General features: G+C 33.1%; 2 protein-coding genes across 48 annotated transcripts in view; both read left to right on the plus strand.

The window, feature by feature from the left end:
• Positions 1-23,302, plus strand: part of katnip (katanin interacting protein) — a 1,410,884-nt gene that overhangs the window by 1,058,040 nt on the left and 329,542 nt on the right. The gene's annotated exons all lie outside the window — the stretch shown is intronic.
• The window catches only part of LOC100001114, a 139,846-nt gene that overhangs the window by 78,459 nt on the left and 38,085 nt on the right, over positions 1-23,302 (plus strand). Inside the window, exon 1 of one of the 47 annotated variants that reach the window (XM_087310019.1) lies at positions 13,065-14,208. The exons of the other annotated variants lie outside the window; for them this stretch is intronic. Coding sequence (XP_087166145.1) covers positions 13,092-14,208 — 1,117 coding nt within the window. The 5' untranslated portion in view covers positions 13,065-13,091. Of the gene's footprint in view, positions 1-13,064; positions 14,209-23,302 lie in introns of those variants that run through there. 47 annotated transcript variants of the gene reach the window in all.

Below are 23,302 nucleotides of genomic sequence, written 5' to 3' on the forward strand. Positions count from 1 at the left end.
TACATTTGTTAATTTAGTGTCTTATTTCTAATGTAGTTTTAGTTGGGAATGACTTTTGTAACAGTAATATCTGACGTTTTCCAGAACAGGATCGGACAAGATCCGGCTCAAATTAGGCACTGATTGTAGTGTATTACTATTTATACTGCAGATTTGCTGGATTCTGATTGGCTGATGAGCATTCTGAGGTGTTTAGCTGTGCGTTTATCTGACAATAACCCAAGTAGTTCTGGCAGGTTTTGAACGCATTACAGCTCCATATCACTCCGCTGAATGATTAGAGTTCTTTCACAGCTACAACAGTCAGAAATCACATCAAAACACACATTCGGAGGTGTTTCGCTGTGCGTTTATTAGACAATAACCAAAGTAGTTCCGGCAGGTTTTGAACGGCTTTTAGCGCCTTATTTCAAATGTAATTTAGTTGGGAATGACTATATTGTGGTGTATTACTGTTTATACTGCAGACCTGCTGAATGCTGGATTCTGATTGGCTGATGAGCGTTCTAAGGTGTTTGGTTATTGTCAGATAAATACACAGATAAAGTAGTTCCGGCAGGTTTTGAGCACATTACAGCTCCATAATATTATTTCTTACTTTATTATACTGTTTATAGTACCTGTTAATATTAATTAGTTTTTGTGATATAGTTCGGTTTAAGTTTTAGCCTCTTTTTCAGATTGATTTCTAATGTAGTTTTAGTTGGGAATGACTATATTGTGGTGTATTACTGTTTACACTGCAGGTCTGCTGATTGCTGGATTCTGATTGGCTGATGAGCATTCTAAGGTGTTTGGTTATGGTCAGATAAATGCACAGCTAAAGTAGTTCCAGCAGGTTTTGAGCACATTACAGCTCCATTAAATTTTTCCTTGCTTAAATGAATATTTATAGCTTGTTATTTAGAGCACCTATGTTATTAAATAGCTCAATTTGTTACATTATTTGGTTTGGATTTTAATTTTAGCTTTTTTATATGAAAAAAAAGTGATTTCTGATTGATTTCTACTGTAGTTTTAGTTGTGAATGACTGTATTGTGGTGTATTACTGTTTATACTGCAGGGCTGCTGAATGCTTGATTTCGATTGGCTGATGGTCACTCTAAGGGGTTTGGTTATTGTCAGATAAAGGCAAAGCTAAAGTAGTTCTGGCAGCTTTTGAATGCATTACCGCTCCATAACAGTATTCCTTACCTTAATATTTATAGTTTATTTATAGTGCCCGTATTATTAATTAGCTCCTTTTGTTATATTATTCAGTTTGCATATGTGTCCACCATAATGACTGTACTAAATTGAGGATTTTAAGCAACACACATGGGCCTAAAATTATTGTTGTTGTACCATATGTTTGAGAATGAACAATAATAATAGGCTAATCATATTACCCTTTATTTTACATCTACAGAATTGTGAGAAAATCCTGATCTTGATTTTAAGCAAAAAAAAACAAAAAATCGTGATTCACATTTTTGCCAGAATCGTGCAGATCTACTCTCAGCTGTCATTAATACATGGAGTAAACAAAAACAAAGAGTGTGTGTATAAGCACCATCAAATGTGCTTATAATGAAAGTCAACGGGACAAAAGCAGCCACCAACAGTAAATTAGGGAGAAATAATGAAAATCTAACAATGCATCAAAGCCGATATTGTTACTAATCGTTCACACGTTCATGACTGTGATAAAAGGGGGGAAAAATCCAGTCCACAATTACTTTTCATATTGAAAATGCGTCATTTTATGTGTTTTTGTCACCATATCAGTGACATAATTTGTGATTTTGGCAATTAAAAAGTTAAAATCCTGCAATTCTCTAAGCAATTTAGTAGTTTTGATCAGGACTGAGGTTGATTAACTGATTTATGCAAATAAAATATGTTAATCTGATGCATTTTATAGCAGTTTAATTCAGTTTTCATCTCTAACATAACAAAAGGAGAGCGCATTTGAACAGTGCACAAGGGTTAACAGCAGGAATTGTGCATTGGAATAAAATAAAGTGAGGGTCGTTATTGTTTGGGCACTTACACTATTGAGCATTCAAGTGTGCATACGCACGGAGAATGCATTAGCATGCAGCCGCGTCACTGCGAGTTATTCCAGTGATCGCTGTGTGTGTGTGTGCGCGCGTCACTGAACGCAGTCGGAGTGTTTGAGACAGCAGAATGATGGAGCGCTGAAGGTCAGATCATCGGCTGCTGCTGCAAACACACACACACACACACACACACACACACACAGAATCAGTCTCGTTGCACAGCTGCTGTTTCCATGGTGACCAGCACAGATGCTGAGCAACATCACCGCGTCTCTGCTTCTTTATCAGGAGATGATGGAGTTTAATCTTCATAACATCACTGACAGCATTCGTCCAGATTTCATGCAAATGTGTGTTAATTATGGCAGCCTGAGGTGGTTTTGGAGGAGAGTGAATGGGCTGAGATCCACACAATCATCACCGTCTGCTCGCTCATGCAGAAAACACACTGCGTTCAGATGGACTTTATACACTCCGTTCAGTTCAGGCCAGAGTTGAGTAGTAATGGATTATGTGCAATCGGTGTGCAATACGAAGATTATAGAAATATTGCATGAATTCTATAAAGCTGTACCTGTACTGTGAAGTGGTGGTGAATTTATTGTATTTATTTATTTGTTTATTGCATATTTGTTTACTTTTTTATTTATTCATTTTTGGTTTATTTTTTCTTTTAGTTGTTTATTGTTTATTTACTTTTTATTCATTTACTTTTTTGTTTATTTTTTTTATTTATTTTGTTTGATTCTGTATTTTTTGTTGTTTACTTATTCATTGTTTATTTATTAATTTATTTTGTTTTATTCTATGTATTTATTTATTCGCTTATTTTGTTTATTTTGGTTTATTTATTTATTGTTCATTCATTTATTTATTATTTATATTCATTTATTTTAATATTTCTTATCATATTTAATTATTATTTGTTTAATTTTTCGGTAGTTTATGGTTTGTTTGTTTTTGTATTTATTTATGTTGATATTTGTTATATTCTGTGTATTTGTTTGTTTATTGCATTTTTGTTTACCTATTTGTTTAATGTTTATTTATTTTGGTTTATTTTTTTCTTTCACTTGTTTTGTTTATTTATTTATGTATTCATTTATTGTTCGCTTATTTATTTATTGTTTATTTACATTTATTCATTTGCTTATTTTGTTTATTTATGGTTAATATTTTTTTATTCATCATTCATTCATTTATGGTTTGTTTGTTTGTTTGTTTGTTTATTTATTTGTTCATTTATTTTTTATTGTTTATTTATTTTTTTTAGTTTGTTGTATTCTATTTATTTATTTATTTGCTTATTTTATGTATTTATTTTCATTCATTTATTAATTGTTTGTTTGTTTTTATTTATTTGTTATATTTTATGTATTTCTTTGTTTTATTTCTTTGTTTATTTGCCTATTTTTATTGTTTATTTTTCGTTTATTTATGTATTGTTCATTCATTTATTGTTTGTTTGTTAGTTTTTTGTTTGTTTGTTTATTTATTTAGTTTGTTATATTCTATGTATTTCTTTGTTTTATTTATTTATTTTGTTGTTGTTCATTTGCCTATATTTATTGTTTTTTATGTTTTGTTTATTTACTTATTTTTCATTCATTTACTGTTTGTTAATTTCGTTAATTTCTTTATTTAGTTTACATTATTTGATTATTTTTAATGCAACAGTCATTTTCAGAAGTTCTACTAATGCTTTATTTTTCGCTAAAGTAATATGAAAAAAATGTCGATTGCACTAAAACTAATCTACCGCTCCCATTAATATCTAAAAAAGCCAAAATGCACTTTCAAATAAAACTTAAATATATTATTTTATTAGAATAAATGCTGTTCTTTTGAACTTCCTGTTCATCAAAGAATCCTGAAAGATACAACGTATCAGTTTCCACAAAAATATTAATCAGTGCAATTGTTTTAAGCAATAATAATAATCCAAAAATATTTCTCAATTATGAAATCAGCACATTACACTGTAACTTGATTGATTACCTTAATTTTAAAAAAGAAAATAAACCTGTTGTCTTAAAAGCGGCATATTGACTTAAAGTGAGTAAACTCATTGCAACATGAAACTGTTAAGTTGACTTAATGGTTATAATTATGCGCATATTTAATGTACTCAATAATCTAAATCAACAGATCACTTTTTACAGTGTAATAATTTCAGATATTTAATATAATAATATTTTTACACTAGTAATAATTTCAGAAGTCTTCACGTGGCACTGAACAGTGAGTAATGATCCTGATTCAGCTTTTTTAATTCAGCTTTACATCAAATAAATAAATTACATGGTAGAATACTCTTACATGCAAATCAGCTATTTGAAATACTAATATTATTTACATTTATTACTGATTTTACTGTATTTTTTCATCGAATAAATGCAGCTTTGGACTTCTTTGAACATCACACAGACTCCAAACACCGGAATGGTATTTTCACTTTTTTTTTAGTGATATTTATAAATCATATTGTATCTTTTCATATTTGTAGTTCATATTTGTTTTCATGCATTTATCATATTTTATATATTTCTATATTTTAGCTTTAGTGATGCTTCAGAATATTAATAGCTGTTCGAGTGATGCATCAGTCGGGGAAGAATGTTGTGTAAAAAACTGCAATTGAATTGATCCGTCTCCCCTTCAGACACACTATTGAACATCAGCCGTGGGTTATTATTATTTATTTATTTCATTATTTATTGAGCGCTCAGTGTGGTGATGGCTGTGTGTGTGTGTGTGTGTGTGTGTGTGTGTGTGTGTGTGTGTGTGTGTGTGTGTGTGTGTGTGTGTGTGTGTGTGTGTGTGTGTGTGTGTGTGTGTGTGTGTGTGTGTGTGTGTGTGTGTGTGTGTGTGTGTGTGTGTGTGTGTGTGTGTGTGTGTGTGTGTGTTAGTGTTAGTTTGGTGACAGGCTGCATTGATCAACACAACAAAAAGCTCTATTTATATAGAACAATGCTTTTGGCGCAGCGTTACAGCCATTCAACTGGCTCAGTTTAAGTGACAAGACAAGTTTAGAGCCATCTTTAGTGATGGAATTTATGACGTGTGTTAATAATTTGCAGAAATGATTTAAATAAGTAGATAACTTCAGCTAGTTGTTGAGGTAGCTTATCATTTTCATGTGGATTTTCTTTAATTTCAACTACTGAAATATAAATAAACTTTAAAAATAATTTTTTTGCAATATTACAATATGTTAACAGCTAACTTTTGTACATTTATTTTTGAAAATAAAATAAAAATAAATACATAAAATGATATCAACAAAGATACAGCCTGATAAAAGCATTGTACCCTTATTATACCTAATGTATACTGTATTTTGGCCAGTGTCCAAGGCAGAATTTGGCTTTGTCTGGCTGCCAGCTAGCTCTCTGCAACTCTCACATAGTCGCCCACTGTAGCTGAGCCCGGTCAGTACCTGGATGGGAGACAACATGGTAAATCTAGGTTGCTGTGTGCAGCGGTGTTAGTGATACTCAATCTGCGTATCCTGATCTCTCGTATTGCCCCAGTATATTGATGAGGACTCGATACTGCTCACTGAGTGCATCTTTCAGATGAGACGTTAAACCGAGGTCCTGACTCTCTGTGCTCATTCAAAATCCCAGTATGTCCTTTGAAAAAGAGTGGGGGTTTAATTTGCCCACTGGCCTCTGTCCATCATGGCCTCCTAATCATCCCCTTAAGATAGTTGGCTTTATCAGTTTGTCTCCTCTGCACATTGGTGGTGGATGAGGAGATTCCCTCCTCAAGTAATGTTCAAAGCGCTTTGAGGGTCCAGAAAAACGCTATATAAATGTAAGATATTATTATTATTATTATTATTATTATGAAAGTTAAAAAGTAAATTTGAAAAACTTAAAAAAAACTTAAATAAATGATTTAAAAATATATATTTATACTAAAATATTTTTCAACAAATAAGCTTAATTTAGTACTTTCAGTTTAGGTAGACAAATAATTAAATAAATAAGTATATAAATAGATAAATACATAAATGAAAAGACAAATAAATTAATTTATAGACAAAATAAATAAATAAATAAATAAATAGACAAATAAAAAAATAAAAAAATAGACAAATAAATAAATAGACACATGAATAAATTAATTAATAAATATATAAATAGACAAATAAATAAATAGATCAATAAATAGACAAATAAATAAAAGATAAATGTATAAATAAACAGACGAATAAATAAATAAATAAATGGACAAATAAATAAATAAATAGACAAATAAATAAATAAATAAATAAATAAATAGGTCAATTTATAGACAAATAAATAATAGATAAATAAATTAATAAATAAATAGACAAACAAACAAATAAATAAAAAAGGCAAATAAATTAATGAATGAATAAATAAATAGACAAATAAATAAACAAACCAATAAATAGACAAACAAATGAATAAAAAACAAATAAATAAAAATAAATAAATAAATAAATAATATTTAAACTAGAAATACAGAATAAATTGTGGAGACAATATTTCTCCTTTTTTAATTATTTATTTTTACAAAAGTTGTAAAATGGTGGAAAAACATTTTGGTGGAACTAGTTGTTTTGTCTGTCTATATATATATATATATATAAATGGAGAGAGAGAGAGAGATTTTAGTTTATTAAGTTAAGTATGTAAACACAAAGACAAGTATATTTCTATTGCACATTTCATATACGGTGGCAATTCAAAGTGCTTTAAATAAACAAAATAATTACAGTAATTTAAAAACAGATTAAAGTGTGTTAAAAGTTCATTTTAATTGAAGTATAATTATTTTAAACTGTTCTCTCTCAGTCACAGTAACAAAAAATTCCTCTGGATGTTTCCCATGATGCCCAGGACCCCGCTCCGCAATAATGTTCTGTAATGTTATGTTGCTGCTCGGCACTTCAGACCTGTCGCTCCTCCATGTGTTGACAAGGCTCTTGTTGCCATGGAGACAGGAGGCGGTTGCCGGGGAGACCTAAGGAAGCAGGGCTACCAAGGAAACAGTGTTGGCTCTGAGGAGGAGGAGGATGTGCTAAAAATAGAAGATTTGAGGTCTGGACCAGCAGCTGATGAATGTTTCACCTCTCTGCCTTATTCTAGCCCTCATTCTGCTGCAGTTGAGCATTTTGCCGGAATCAAATAGTCTTGTTGGGTTTAATTGCTAAAACTTTTGTCACAATGTATTATAACCCTAAAAAGAGAGTCACGGTGACACAGTTGGTGGCACGATCACCTTACAGCAAGAAGGTCGCTGGTTCGAGTCCCGGCTGGGTCAGTTGGCATTTCTGTGTGGAGTTTGCATGTTCTCCCCATGTTGGTGTGGGTTTCCTCCGGGTGCTCTGGTTTCCCCCACAGTCCAAACACATGCGCTATAGTGGAAATGATGAACTCAATTGTCCGTAGTTTATGAGTGTGAATTAGCATGTATGAATGTTTCCCAGTGATGGGTTGCAGCTGGAAGGGCATCTGCTGGATAAGTGGGCGGTACATTCCGCTGTGGCGACCCCAGATTAATAAAGGGACTAAGCCGAAAAGAAAATGAATGAATGAATAATTTAAAGTAACTTACCCAACACTGGTCATAGGTTAAATTAACACGTGCAGTTGTCTTTATGTATGGTTTATTTATTAGACTTGTAAATAACAGAACATGTAAAACTTTAATGTTTAAAAATAAATCTATATGTATATATATATATATATATATATATATATATATATATATATATATATATATATATACATATATATATATACATATATATATATATATTTTTTTTTTTTTCAGGCATTTTATGGCTGTGATGAACTAGTAACATATAAATACACTTTCATAAATGATATAAATGTGTATTTAAATGTATATTATTTTGAATAATTTTCAATAAAACTGTATAAATTTTTAAAATGCACTGTAAAAGTATAATATAATACTTAAATAGACAAACAAATAAATAGTCAATTAAATTAATAAATAGACAAATAAATAAATAAATAAATAAATAAATAAATAAATAAATAAATAAATAGCCAAATAAATTAATAAATAGTCAATTAAATTAATAAATAGACAAATAAATAAATAAATAAATTAATTAATTAATTAATAAATAGACAAATAAATTAATAAATAGACAAATAAATAAATAAATAAATAAATAGACAAATAAATTAATAAATAGACAAATAAATTAACAAATAAATAGATACATAAATAGACAAATAAAAAATAAATAGACAAATAAATAAATAGAAAAATAAATAAATAAATAAACAAACAGACAAATAAATAAATAGACAAATGAATGAATAAATAGACAAATAAACTGAAATAAATAAATAAATAATCTTTAAACTAGAAATACAGAATAAATTGTGGAGACGTTATTTCTTTTTTTTTAATTATTTATTTTAAGAAAAAGTTGTAAAATAGTGAAAACTTTTTGGTGTATTTAAATGTATATTATTTTGAATAATTTTCAATTCAACAGTGTAAATTATTTTAAAATGCACTGTAAAAGTAAAATATAATAAATAATTATTCACAGTATTTTAAAGTACCCAAAATGTCAGTATTGTGCATTATCATGATACATTGAATCGTGGCATATGTTTATGTTTCGGATCTCATTCTTTCCACTGTTTATGCGCTATATTTCGACCTTGCGTTTACATTTAGTGTGTTATGTTATCCGGTGTTATAAGGAGCTGATGCTTCAGCACACTCACTGTATTCATGCATGTATGTGTGAGTGTGCCGTGTTTGAGTCTGCGCTGTGGTATTTCCATCAGTACATCTCAGCAGTCGCTTCAAGCCGTATGCTACACACGAGCACATTTAGGTCAGCCAAGAGATGCACATACATGTAGGTCAGGCTGGATGCCGGCGCTGGTCTGACGTATGGACGCTGCTGGCCCTCATTTCAGCTCTATATGACTCGCTTTATACTGACAGCACATTCACTTTCACTGTTTGACCTTATATATGTTTAAAGGAGACCAACTATGCTCGCTTTTACAAGATGTAAAATGCGTCTCGCATGTCTCTAGAGTGTGGAGTGAAGATTCAGCTCAAACGTACCACACAGAGAATGCTCTCTAGCTCTCTGAAACGTGTTGATTCTAATTGTGGTGTTTTGGTGACTGTCGCTTTAAATGCAAATGAGATTGTGCTCTTTTTAGAAGAGGGCGGAGCTACACAGTACACATACCTAAATTTAATATTGGATTAGATTAATAACGTTTCATTTTTCCCAGCACTGGTTTCTACAGGTGGTTTGTTAAACCCACTCACCTGCGTAAAGGACACATCTTAAATGTGATTGTAAGAAAGTGTCTGGTGCGAAATGGTAAAACTTTTAAAGTGTCTGGGAGATGAAAGAGTGTTTTCTACAGGTGGTTTATCAGGCCCACTCACCTGTGAAATGTGAAAAGTGTCTATATTGCAATGTGAGTTTTTCCCCCAGCTGTAATTCAGATGCACTCTTGACTGTAACTCTGGATCTGATCATTGTGAGCTGTTGTGTAACAGTGTTTGGGTCACTCCTGGGTCATTATCTCTCATGTCTGCTGCTGGATGTTTGTTTGGCTGAAACATCAGTTGCTGATGAAGGAAACGCGGTTCAGAAGTGACACTCTTATGTAACGCTGTGATGAAGGCTCTCTGTCTGCTCGTGTTAGCATGTGCTGAAGGTGTGCTGCTGACTGTGTGTCTCTCTGCTTTATTTGACTTTGTTACTTTACTCATGAATCTTTCATGCTTGTCACTCACATTTCATCTGTGTTGACGCTGATTTAACTCTACTTGAGCAATCGGGGGTACAGTGACACTGACTGAAGGATGGCTGAAGACCATTACTTTGATAATAGGTCAGTTGGTGTTTCTGTGTGGAGTTTGCATGTTCTCCCCATGTTGGCGTGGGTTTCCTCTGGGTGCTCCAGGTTTCCCCCGAAGTCCAAACACATGGGTTATTGGGGAGTTGATGAACTACGTTGGTCAAAGTGTGTGATTGAGTGTGTATGGGTGTTTCCCAGTACTGAATTGCATCTGGAAGGTCATCCGCTGTGTAAAACATATGCTGGATAAGTTGGTGGTTCATTCCGTTGTGGCCAGCCCTAATGAATAAAGGGACTAAGCCGAAAAAGACAATGATTGAATGAAATATTTATTCTAATAATGCTTCATATTGATAATGCAATTAGCATATTTTATTTTATGCAGAATGTACATATTATTAGTAACATTATCATAAGCATTTTTCAAAGAAATTAAATTTTAATAATAATAAAAAATAATAATAATAAGCTTTATTATTGTCATTAATGATAACAAAAAATAATAATAATAATAACGCAGTGTACAAATAACAAAAATATATTAATTTGGTTACAAGTATTAATTTATTATTTATTATAAATATCTATTCTAATAATTCTACAAATTGATAATGCAATTTTTATATTTTTGATATATTAAAATATACATAATTTACATATTATTAGTAGCATCATCATTAGCATTTTGATAGATTAGGAGATTAAGTTTTTTCAAAGTATTTTATTATTATTATTATTAATTTTATTAGTATTTTATTATACATTATTATTATTATTATTATTATTAATAATTTTATTATTATTATTTTATACATTATTTTTATTAGTAGTAGTAGTATTAATTTTGTTATAATAATAATAATTATTAATAATATTAATTTCATTATTATTAATAATAATAATTTATTGTTAATTCATTATTATTATTATTATTATTATTATTATTGTTATTGTTATTAATATTATTAATTTTGTTATTATTATTATTATACATTAATATTATTATTATTATTAATGATAAAATAATAATATAATAATAATAATAATAATAATAATAATAATAATAATAATAATAATGGTAATAATAATACTTATTATTATCATATATTATAATTCAGTAACAATTTGAGAACAAATATATGCTGGAATAATAGAGTACATTTAATTTATTTCGCTGTCATAAATATTATGAATACTTGGTAGAATTACTTGCTATGAAATAAATATTAATTCATTTATAATAATTATTACACTAAACAAAATAAGGCATATTATAGTTATCATAACTGTTGTTGTTGTTGTTATTAATATTATTATTTTAATCCCATTTTTCCAGGCAAGAATGATATGTATGGGAGCAATGGATACACACACACACACACACACACACACACACACACACACACACACACACACACACAAACAAAGACGCACACACACACACAAACAAAGACGCACATGTTGCTGCAGCATAAAAAAATGCACATCGGTCACTTAAACAATGACATTAACAGATTCATATATGTGTGTGTGTGTGTGTGTGTGTGTGTGTGTGTGTGTGTGTGTGTGTGTGTGTGTGTGTGTGTGTGTGTGTGTGTGTGTGTGTGTGTGTGTGTGTGTGTGTGTGTGTGTGTAATGAGAATGACTGAGGATAAAACAGAATGAGCACTGGACCCCCAAACCACGCTCATTTCAACACCGATGTACATCTACACCTTTACAGGCAGATTTTCTTTCCCAGAAAAAGATCTTGTGTGTGTGTGTGCTCTATCTGAGATCTTGTGTGCAAATGAAAGCTCATTAAGGCGTTCTTCATTATTTAGCACTGGTGTAGCCTGAGGGATGATAGTAACGTGTCACTATCTGTAAGAGGAGGAAGGAAAAAATGGATGCTGAAAGGACAACGTGGAGAAAACCAGGCAGGCAGAAAAGAGGAGGAGGAGCTGAGAAACAGGCAGCCAATCAGCAGCCACAGAAACAATCATGTGACTCAGAGAGAGGGAGAGAGAGAGAGAGAGAGAGAGAGATGTAATAACACTTTCATTTAAACAATTAATTACTATTATGTTTTAAAAATTACTCACCAAATATATTCCATTGCAATTAAAAAATAAATGTCAGTAAATACATAGTTAACACATTAAATAAATGAATAGTTCATACATTAAATGAATTATTGTATATTAATAAATGCATTAAATAAATACCAATTGATCATAGTGTTTTATCTGGCGTTTATTTTTTATTTGCTGTGTATTCTAGTAATTTGATCTAGAAATATATTTATACATATTTAAAATGCTTTGGCAATACTGTACAAACTGTCATGCTAATAAAGCAACTTGAACATTATTACAATTATACAAAACATACAAACACAATCCATCACATGCAAACTTAAAATGATCTTAGCAAAAAGCAAAGTAAAGTTTGTCTTAAAAAACTTTAAAAAAGGAAAAAATCATGCATTAATTTATGATATTAAAAATCAATTACAAAACTGTATTTTAGAGGATTTAGAGAGTCAGGACAAAGCTTGTCACGAACATTCCAAACCATCTGAATAAGTATTTATATATATATATTGTATTCTATTTTATTCTATTCTATTTCTTTTTGTTTTATTCTATTATTTTATTACTTTTTATTTCATTTTATTTTCTATTATTCTGTTTCATGTTATTTTACTCTGTTATTTTATTTTCTATTTATTTTATTGTATTGTTTATTTTGTTATGATCTTTTTTGTTTTATTCTATTATATATTATTCTATTTTATCTATTATATTCTATTTTATTCTATTATTTTATTTTTTATTTATTTTATTCCATTTTATTTTATTCTATTTTATTTTATTATTTTTAGTTTATTTTTTCTATTTATTTTTTTCTATTTTATTTTATTATTTTTATTTAATTTATTCTATTTTATTCTGTTATTTTTTATTTTATTCTATTCTATTTTATTTTATTGTGTTTATTTTATTATATTATTTTTATTTTTGTATTTTATTGTATTTTTTCTCTTCTATTTTATTTTAATTATTTTATTTTATTTATTAATATTTTTGTAATATGTTCTGTTTATTTTTATTTTTCTTTTATTTTATTACTAATATATTTTGTATTTAATTCTTTGCATTTTAATTTAAATCAGAGAGCAAAAGAGTGAATGAGAGAGAAAGAGAAATGAACAAAGAGAGAGAGAGAGAGAGAGAGAGAGAGAGCGAGAGCGTGCGCTGCTCTTCCAGTCAGCTCTCAGAGCTGCTCAGTCTATTGTTGCGTGCAGAATCCACAGCAGCAGATCCTCATACAGAAACACTCCAGCATCACATCTCAGAACTCAAGCAGAGAAAGAGGAGCATTAGCAGAATGTCCTCGCTCTCCAACCAGCAGCCGGCGTCTCCGTTCCCAGACTACAGCGAGCTCTGTAAAGTCCCCTCCATGCCCACATCTGCCCCTCCTCCGGCATGGGACTGGCAGCACGGAGACCTCAGCGCAAAGCCCAATTTCAGTGTTCGAGCTCCAGGAATGACCGACGAGGACAAACTCTGCTTTTACGAGACACCGTCAGATCTGGGGCAAAGAAACATCCCGCCGAGCGTCTCATTCGGCAGCACTGGAGACAGTCCCGAAAGCCTGTCATCCTCCTCAGCTGCATCACCGGGAAAATTCACACCATTAAAATGCATGGAGGATAACGCCGGGATGATGCTTCTAGATAACGTTCAAACACCGGTTGCACCCTTGGAGCCTCCAAACTACTGCGTGATCGGCGTAATCAATGACAGCTATTTGGAAAGCAGAGATGAGGAGGAGAAATGCGATGAAAGCGATGAAGAAGTGGATCTCCAGCCTTGTTTCATGGGTCGAGCGGAGCAGCAGAGGAAAGCCATGCGCAGAGCCATGTCTGAGTGTTCGCATCTGTCCATTCCGGCTAGTTTGGAGCTCCCTGATAAATATCCTGGAGTTCTGGATGAGTTTGCATCGCCTGTTATAGGTGCGTCTCGCCGTCAGCATGGGGCGGCTATGAAGCGCTCATTAACCGTAGCCGATGATCAGCCGCCGACTCCTCCGCCGGTACTGTCTGCCGGAGCCGCTCGCGGCGATCTGAGGAACGATCTGGATCTGTCGTGTTTTTCGATGAGTAAAAAGCAGAGCAGTTTCCCGCTCTCGCCGGTCGAGGACCTGTTGGAGGCTCCGTTCATTGAGAAAGATCAAGGAGTCGTTCTGGCCGTGCCGGTGAATGCGTGTGGTGTTAACGGGACGTGCAGGAGCGCTGATTCCACTGGCGGGATGATTGAGGGTAGGTGATGGATGCAGAATGAGTGTCAGGAGATCATACTCATAGCCTTATAACACTTACAGTTCCTGCTTTAGATTTTTACACAGCATCGAGCGTCGGGAAAACATTTGATTTGATCTGATCAACATTTCTAGGTGTTATTCAATAACAACAACCAAACCAATTATTTGTGTGTGTGTGTGTGTGTGTGTGTGTGTGTGTGTGTGTGTGTGTGTGTGTGTGTGTGTGTGTGTGTGTGTGTGTGTGTGTGTGTGTGTGTGTGTGTGTGTGTGTGTGTGTGTGTGTTTATGTATGCATGCATGTTTGTGTGTTTATGTGTGTATGCATGCATGCATGTCTGTGTGTGTATGCATGCATGTGTGTGTTTATGTATGTTTTATGTATGTATAATAAATAGGTTAGTTAAGGCTACATAAAGACATTTGTTAAGAACAATTTGTCTTTGTGCAAGTTTTATGTTTAATTAAAGAGTAAATCATTAAAGCTTAGATCAGTGTTTTGCCTTATTCTTTTAGTTTTGTGGCAAGTAGCTGTGTAATAAGTGGAATGATGTTCATTTAGCTGGTTGTCGTCACAGAATAGTTTAATAAATTTTTTGTTGTTTTGACAGGTTGACAGATTTAATTTGATTTATAATTATTTAAAATATATTTTTTTCATTTGAATTTTTTTTTATTTTAATTGTATTAAATTATACTTTTTATTTTAATTTGATTAGTTTTATCAATATAAATCTAAAAGTAAATATCATTTTAATTTTTTTATAAAATTTTACTTTTATTAATTTTATTTTAATTTAATTTAGTTTTATTTTATTTTTAAATAAATTAATTAAATTTATTTATTGACATTTTATTCTCAATTTAATTTAATGTTCATTTTTTACTTTTCATTTAAATTAAATTTAAATTTCTATTATTTTTATTTGTATTTAGTTTATTTTTATTTTATTTTTGAATTAAATAAAATTTTAAATACAATTTATTTATTTTAATTTAATTTATTGTAAATTAATTTTATTAATTTTTTATTTAATAAATTTTTATTTTATTTTGTTTGTTTTTTGTTTTTATTTTGTTTTTGTTTTTTGTTTTATTTTATTTAATTGTTTCATTTTTTATATTTAATTTAATTTTGTTTAATAATTTAATAATTTATTTTATTTAAATTTAGTTTTATTTTATTTTTTTAATTACATTAAATTTAAATAAAAATTTATTTATTTAAAATTAGTTTTATGTAATTTATTTTACTATTTTTTTTAATTTTGCAATTTTATTTTTATTTTATTTTTTATTTTTAATTTAATTATTTAATTTAACAATTTTAATTTTTTTTTAATTTAATTTAGTTTGTTTTATTTTTTATTTAATTGTTTTTTATTTAATTTATTTTAATTTAATTACATTTTTAATTAATTTATATTTAATTTTATATTTAATTTAATTTAATTTTATGTTTATTTTGTTTTATTTTATTTTGCAACTTTGTGACCAACAGAAAATGTAAACGTCTCATCTGAGTTATTGTACTTGATTACACAGACGCTGTCCTAAAAGAGTTTAGTCTCTAATAATGTGTCATACTTGCAAAACTAAAACATCATAATTGGTGTTTAACAAGACAAATTTGTTTTGTTCTTAGAAAGACATCCCTAATTTTAGGCTATAATGAGAGGATCATTTCTAAAAGCACAACATGACATTAATGATGTTCGATACTCAAACAGAGCCTCAGAAACTGGTTGAATTGGAGTTCTTCTTGAAGGTGAATGGTGTAGCAGACACAGCATGTGATGCAAATATATAATCTGGCACAGAGAAAACTGGTTGTTGCGCTGATATTGCTGCATCTCTAGATTTAGGCTATAATCAGAGGATGATTTTTCAAACATGGCATAATTATCCTTATAAATGGAAATGGAGCCTCGGAATGCATGTAATGGTTGAATTGGAGTTTAATGGTGTAGCAGAAACAGTACTGTATGTGATGCAAATATAGTGAGTGTTGAGCGTGTACGACACAATCACGCCACTGCCAAACGCATGCTCATTACCGGCTGCAGACGAGCCAGAGTAAGTCATTTCTGCCCTGATTTCCTGGAGTTAAACCCACCCCTCAGCTAATCCAGGTCACACATGATTTCTGCATGTTTAATGATAGATAGACGCACTCTTGTGCTCAAAAGCTGACCCTTAGAGCAGTCTTTGGGTTCTATAATGAGAAATAAAGAGTAGTTTAATGCATTGTTCGTCTTGAATGAAATGCATTGTGCTAAATGTCTAGCCTCATGGGATGCAATGCAATGGCTCATTAAATAGTTAGAAATGCATGCGTACATCATGCATCATGGATGCATGATGGCTCATATTCATTTGATTTGGGATTTGTATTTTACAGAAAGGCATGTGCATTGGATGCATTGTACATCGCATTAGGTAAAAGCACTGTAAATGAAGATGACAGCAGTTTTTTGTTTGTTTTATTACACAAATAATCAAATTTGTGTGGTCAAGCAGTGCACAGAGAAATCTCTGTTGTGCTATTGAGAAATGAGAAAGTAAATGACACTCATTGTGAAAAGCTCAACGCCTCTAGGGGATGCAAACATGGCAGATTAAACGCATGAAGAGGAAGGCATGTGTGCTAATGATGCTCAGTTGTAGCATGCATATTCAAGTTAATGTCTTTGGTTTTTGGTTTGATTCATGTACAAGAGGATTTATTGGTTTTATATACATTCCTCATTGAAATGAGCAGTACAGTAGATCATGTTTAATGGATGCATCGCAAACATAGACTGTAAAATATATGGACGTGGTATCCGTGACGTCACCCATAGGTTTCTGAACACTGCAAAAGCAGCTACAAGTAGGCGCGGTCACCATTATTTTCGCACGTCATCACACCCACCATGGCATACCAAACAAGGGCAAAGAGGCGGAGAGTGGGCGGAGCTACAGACACCTGCTGGCATTTTGCTTGGACCTGGCTTAGAGACACTTTACTTTGGGAGAAACGGTTAATACTTCATTACCTGCGACTCGTTTGTGTTCTGACCACATGTGCTTGGCTGTGTACTACATCAATAAAGTGTTTAGACTTTTAAAAACACTGCTATAATACACAGAGCTAAACGCAAAATACGTCCAAACACTTCAGATGTAGTCTGTGTAGTCTAGTAAATGCAAGACTGTTGATGAACTCCACGCATAACACTGTATGACAACGCTTCAGACGGCTGTTCTAGAGCCTGCAGCTAATCAATCTGTCAGATTCTGGAGTGCATTACAGCTCTAAAGACAATTATGAATGATAAATAATCTTAAATAAAACAAATGCATGTATAGAGATGGTATACAAGTATATAACTTCACTCACCTTGGAAATGGAGGCAACTTGAATGGTTTGTGAGCACAATTAAGTGCACACAGCATGCCATATCATCTGATAAATGTAGGAAAAAAATCCCAAAAGGCAACTGACTGTGTAGAGAAACATTAACCAAAACAAAAATGCGATGTACATGCCGAGTTCAGCAGCTAATCAGCCGGAGTCAGTTGAGATGAAGTGATGGCGATCAGCGAGACCTAGCTGTCACTCAAGTGGCCACGCCCTTAATTATGCAGCCTTAATATAACCTAATATAAATGAAACGGATGAATTATAAAAATATTCACCCCCTCTCACAGTTGTTATGAAGGTTAATCATAGCTATATGCACCCACACTATCTTCTGTATCAGGCTGTAAACGTGTTTATCAGCTGTAAAAATGGCCAATTAAGCATTGCAGTCAGAAATCACCTGGATTTCCTGTAGCCACCCCCCAAGGCGAGTCGATGAATTGCAGTTTTAGTTACTCCCGTGTTGGCTTCCCGAGGGGGAGCGGGAGGTTGCTGCTTGATCACAAACCACGTTAAATAAAAACTCCTTAAAGGGACAGTTCACTCACATTTAAAAACATTTGTGTTCTGTGCTAAAGACAGAGAAGATGAAATGTCAAAACAAGACTAGCAAATTGATCAGTAAAAGCAACAAAAGAACAAGTATTCAAGGAATAAAAGCAAGATAATTTAGATACTGTAGCTCTTTAAAATGGACTGAGGCTGCTTTCACACCTGTGAACCGATTCAGTTGTTCTGAAACAGGGATTAAAATGGTTACACTGTTGCTCTTTGCTCTTGGTGCGGTTCACTTTCACACTGCAAAGTTTCTAAACGGACCAAAAGAGCTAAAACAAGTCACGTGCGAGTAAACTCTCCTCACATTTTGTCCAAGTTTCATGGTTTATTTTGCAGAGTCCCGCTCAGCTGTAAGGGTGCGCACGACGTGTCTGAAGAGCGAGGAGGGATGCGGTGAGAAGGGTGAGCGACGTATTTGAGGACCGGGAGGGAGACGCGAGATTACCGGGAGATTATCACTCGTTTGTGGGCATCCGAGACTCTCTGTGCATTTGCAGGACACTCGGGATGTCTGTTAAATGACCTCCCGCCCTACTCATAATTCTCTCTTCATATAGCCGTATGCCTATTATATCCATTAAACACTGTGATATAGCCGGGCTCCTATCATTTGCTTTCTCACTACAATCGATCCGCTCCAGAGTTCGTTTCAATCGAACCGAGACCACCTCATTCAAGCGATATCGGAGCGATTGTTTTGTTGTGGATCCGAGTGTGATTGCTGGTTTCACATATGCCAAACGAACCGCGCTAACCGGGCAAACGAGACAGGTTCCCAAACGAAAGTTTAGGTGTGAAAGCACCCTCAAACACAGAAATAGAGGAAGGAAGTCTAATGTGAGAGGCAGAATGTTATAGTTTTTTATTTGTATATTTTAATAGTTATAAGTGTCCTCTGTTTATATTACTCTGTAATTGCATTATGGGATGTTGATCTCTGCTCTGTCCACTTCTGATGTAAAAAAATCAACTCTGCAGTTTAGCAAAGTGACTTTATTAACATTTTAGTTATTTAAAATAATATCAGGAGGCGACGCAGTGGCGCAGTAGGTAATGCTGTCGCCTTACAGCAAGAAGGTCGCTGGTTCAAGCCTCGGCTGAGTCAGTTGGTGTTTCTTTGTGGAGTTTGCATGTTCTCCCTGCGTTTGTGTGGGTTTCCTCCGGGTGCTCCGGTTTCCCCCACAGTCCAAAGTCCGTAGTGTATGAGTGTGAATGAGTGTGTGTGTGTGGATGTTTCCCAGAAATGGGTTGCAGCTGGAAGTGCTGGATAAGTTAGTGGTACATTCCACTGTGGCGACCCCGGATTAATAAAGGGACTAAGCCGAATAGAAAATGATGGAATGAAAATAATGTAAAATAAATAATATGTAGAGAAATAAATCTGTAAAATAACAGAAAATGTGCTGCAGTTTATTACAAGGTGTCTGTAGTGTAATATACAACACCAACCCAGACAATACAGCACTGCACACTGATGCACATGATAATGAAAGTCACTTTTTACAACTTCTCAAGGTTAAAAGTTGCATTAAGAAGGATCAAGATGCCATAATGCAACTCAAAAGCAGAAATAAAAGGGAAGAAATTAAAACATGAAGCACAAAATATGTAAAACTGCTAAATTCTGGATATTTTCTCCGTCTGTGCCATCTTTGACATTAATACAGTGACTTCCAGCTCTCAGACACAGCGTTTCCTCCTCTGTTTTGTGTGAATCTGGTGTGTTTGTGATTATAAAAGCACCTGAGTCATGCAGAAACTGATCAGCTTAAAGCAGGAGAAGCGTTTCATACACACACACACACACACACACACACACACACAATGCTCAAATCTGGTGACAGATTAACTTTAATACAGGATGCAGTATCTCTGCATGCTGGGAAGCGTGCAACAGAGAAGTGCTGCTGGAATATCAGTGATGTGGGATTGTATTTATTCATTTCTGGCTCGCTATATTCAAATCTATTGTGTGCAAAATGTGGATAAATATGCAAATACTGTTGAATACTTTTAAATCAGTCCTGACTGATCTGAGAGCTTAGAAGGGAACAGGTTAAAGGATTTACTGAGACAATAAGGTCGTGTTAGTTCATACTTTAATGATCAGCAATGCTTTTATTATGGTATTTATTCATTTTTATAAATTTTAGTTAATAAAAATGCAACTGTGTCAGTTATTGATAGCTCAAGCTCATTAAATAATAAATAATACTAACAGCAATTGTCATTGTTAGTTTATTAAATAATAAATTTGTATTGTAATGTGGTACAATTGACTATTATTTCACTATGAGATGGGCAGATATTGTTGCATTAAATGGCTCCTATATTGAAAATCATCTTTTGTAAGCTGTTTGGACAGAACTGTGTGTAAATGCAGTGTGTCCACTGTCATATTGGGGGCATATAAACACAATAAGTCTCTTTTTTTAAATTTCCTGATGTTAAAATAAGATCCAATTCACTTCCATTTTAAAGCTGATTGCAACATAGGAGTGCGGTTTCCCCACCCATCGATTTGATTGACAGCCACATATTAACATGTCTCCGTAGTAAAGTGTTATCAGATCAAGACAGTAGTGCGCAATGCAACTGAGATTAAAAGATCTGTTCAGCGCTCTGTGATCATCAATCATCATTAAACGTGATCAAGAATGAGGTTCACTAGTTTAACACGTTTTTAAAATAGTTCATGTGTGTAATGAATTACAGCGATTTTACCGTCTTTACGTTTGTCAGTTTGTGGGCGTTAAATCAGGTTTATTTTGTACATTAACGTAACAAATATTCACACAGCAGTGGATATTAACTTGTATCCTGTCACATTTGCCGTGCAAAAACAGTACAAAGTTAAACACGCGCTGTATGTTGTGTGTGTGCGAGCAAGCGAGTGTGAACTTTGTAACAACGTTGCAGCATCACAACAAATACATCAAATAATCATTGGGAAAGTTCTGACTGTATTTCTCGCAAACATTATGCAGGATCTGCTTTCTTCGTGTCTGTCACTGTGCTGTTTATCTGACACAGCCGAGGTGGAGATATACAGTAGGCACACTCTGGCAGGCACTTGGGAACAGTGGGCGGGGAGAACCAGCTCATTTGCATTAAAGGCACAGGCAATAAAAACAGCTAGAGTGTGTTCAGAGCAGAAAATCCAATATTCTGAAAGATATAATCACTAATCTGATGGGTGCTTTGAGCTGAAGCTTTACAGACACATTCTGGAGACATAAAAGACTGATCTTAAATAATGAAAAGGGGGTAAAATAGGTGCCCTTTATTTAATTATAATAACGTTTATTGTATATAGCACATTTAAAAAAAATAGCACATCTCAAAGTGCTTTATGAACATATAAAAAGTGCAAAAGTAAAAGATAAATACAATGATACATGCATAATAGAACAGACAATAAAAAAACAATGCAATTATAATTAAAGTACAGAAATAATTGTAAAAAATCTGATAAAAGATACCCTAAAAAGTCAGCTTTGGACTTCCCCTTGGCCCTTAAAACCGAGTGTAAAGGGGAACGGCTTCAAAATTTACCCCTAAGATTTGGGACAGCACTACAACTCCAGCGCACGTCATCAGATGTCATCGTGATCCCTTGTTTTATATGAGATCAGTCGATTCCGACTGCTGCAGTTATTCCTGTTGTTGTTTTTTTGGTGTTTGTCTTCAGGAAATCGCTGAAGGCTTATATTATGTTATCATAATGATCTAGTGTGGCAATAAGATCATAACTATATTGCGCATTTAACACCGTGGCCATATTCATCAATGTAAACACAAGAAAACAACATTAATATTATAGCAGACACTGTAAACAGCTCATTCCCAGCCACTAGACCAGGGGTCGGCATCCCAAAATGTTGAAAGAGCCATATTGGACCAAAAAAAACAAAAAACAAATATGTCTGGAGCCGCAAAAAATGTAAAGCCTTATATAAGCCTTATAATAAACGATACACATGCTGTATGTATCTATATTAGCTATATTAGCCTACTATCAAAATGACTAAGTTGGCTACAAATAAATAATGAGCCTTCATGATTAAATAGCCACTAAAATCAGGTGGTTGGTGTTTATTTAGTTGTCATTTAAACACTTCAGCACAGCCTCTTGTCTTTTAGTGTTATTAATTTGATCATTTCTTCTTGCGGCCCATCAGAGTTCACATACCTGCATAAAAGCGCATTGAATATCGGTCACATCACAGGCAATTGAGTATGCTGGCACTGAATTAATGTTCTTGGTTTGCTGATCGGTGATGTTACCTACCATTTTAATAGCCCTTTCCTTCACTGTCTTAGTGGAGAAAGGTATATCTTTATTTTTTTGTATTATCTTGGTTTTGTTTTTAAAGTTTGCAAAAAGGTGTTCTAATATGTCATACCATCTGTGAACGGTTTTCCATGCTTTATTATCTCCTGGTTTGTTCACAACAGCCACCTGCCTGGCATCCCACCCTGCTGATAGAAACGTGTGTCGCAGGCTATGACGCAAATCTTCGCTGACAGAAATGTTGAAATTAAATATTAACTCTACACACTTTTACAGCATTTGAAAACGCTAAAAATGTTTGTCCTCCTATAGAAATCATATTAAAACAAAAAATATATTGACCTCCCCCATCTTTTTCCATTTTCAAACATTTTTGAAAAAGCTTCAGGGAGCCACAAGGGCAGAGCTAAAGAGCCGCATGCGGCTCTAGAGCCGCGGGTTGCTGACCCCTGCACTAGACATTACTGACCGGGTAATCGAGTGTCAGAATGTTGTGGGACTGCTGCACAGGAGTTATGATTATGGATTATAGATCGGCAAATTTAGTTTTTATTTTAGCGTTTGACGGTAACAACCTTATGAATATATTAAAACGTGTTTGTTTGTTGTAAAAATTCATAACAATGACTAAAAATAGTAATTTGTGGATCTCCTTAATTGCAGTGATTCTGGCTGGTGTATTCTGGGAAATTTTCTTACCCTTTGGTTTGGGGTGTGGTTCTGAAAAATCTTTGTTCGAATAGCTTTTCACCCCTTCCCTTTAGTCCTACGCCTTCAAGCTAAAAACAGAATTGGGACACCACTACCCCTTGGCGTGAACACGCAAAATCAGGGATA

The sequence above is a fragment of the Danio rerio genome, chromosome 24, assembly GCF_052040795.2.
Source record: "Danio rerio strain M-AB ecotype USA chromosome 24, GRCz13ab, whole genome shotgun sequence".
Taxonomy (NCBI): Eukaryota; Metazoa; Chordata; class Actinopteri; order Cypriniformes; family Danionidae; genus Danio; species Danio rerio.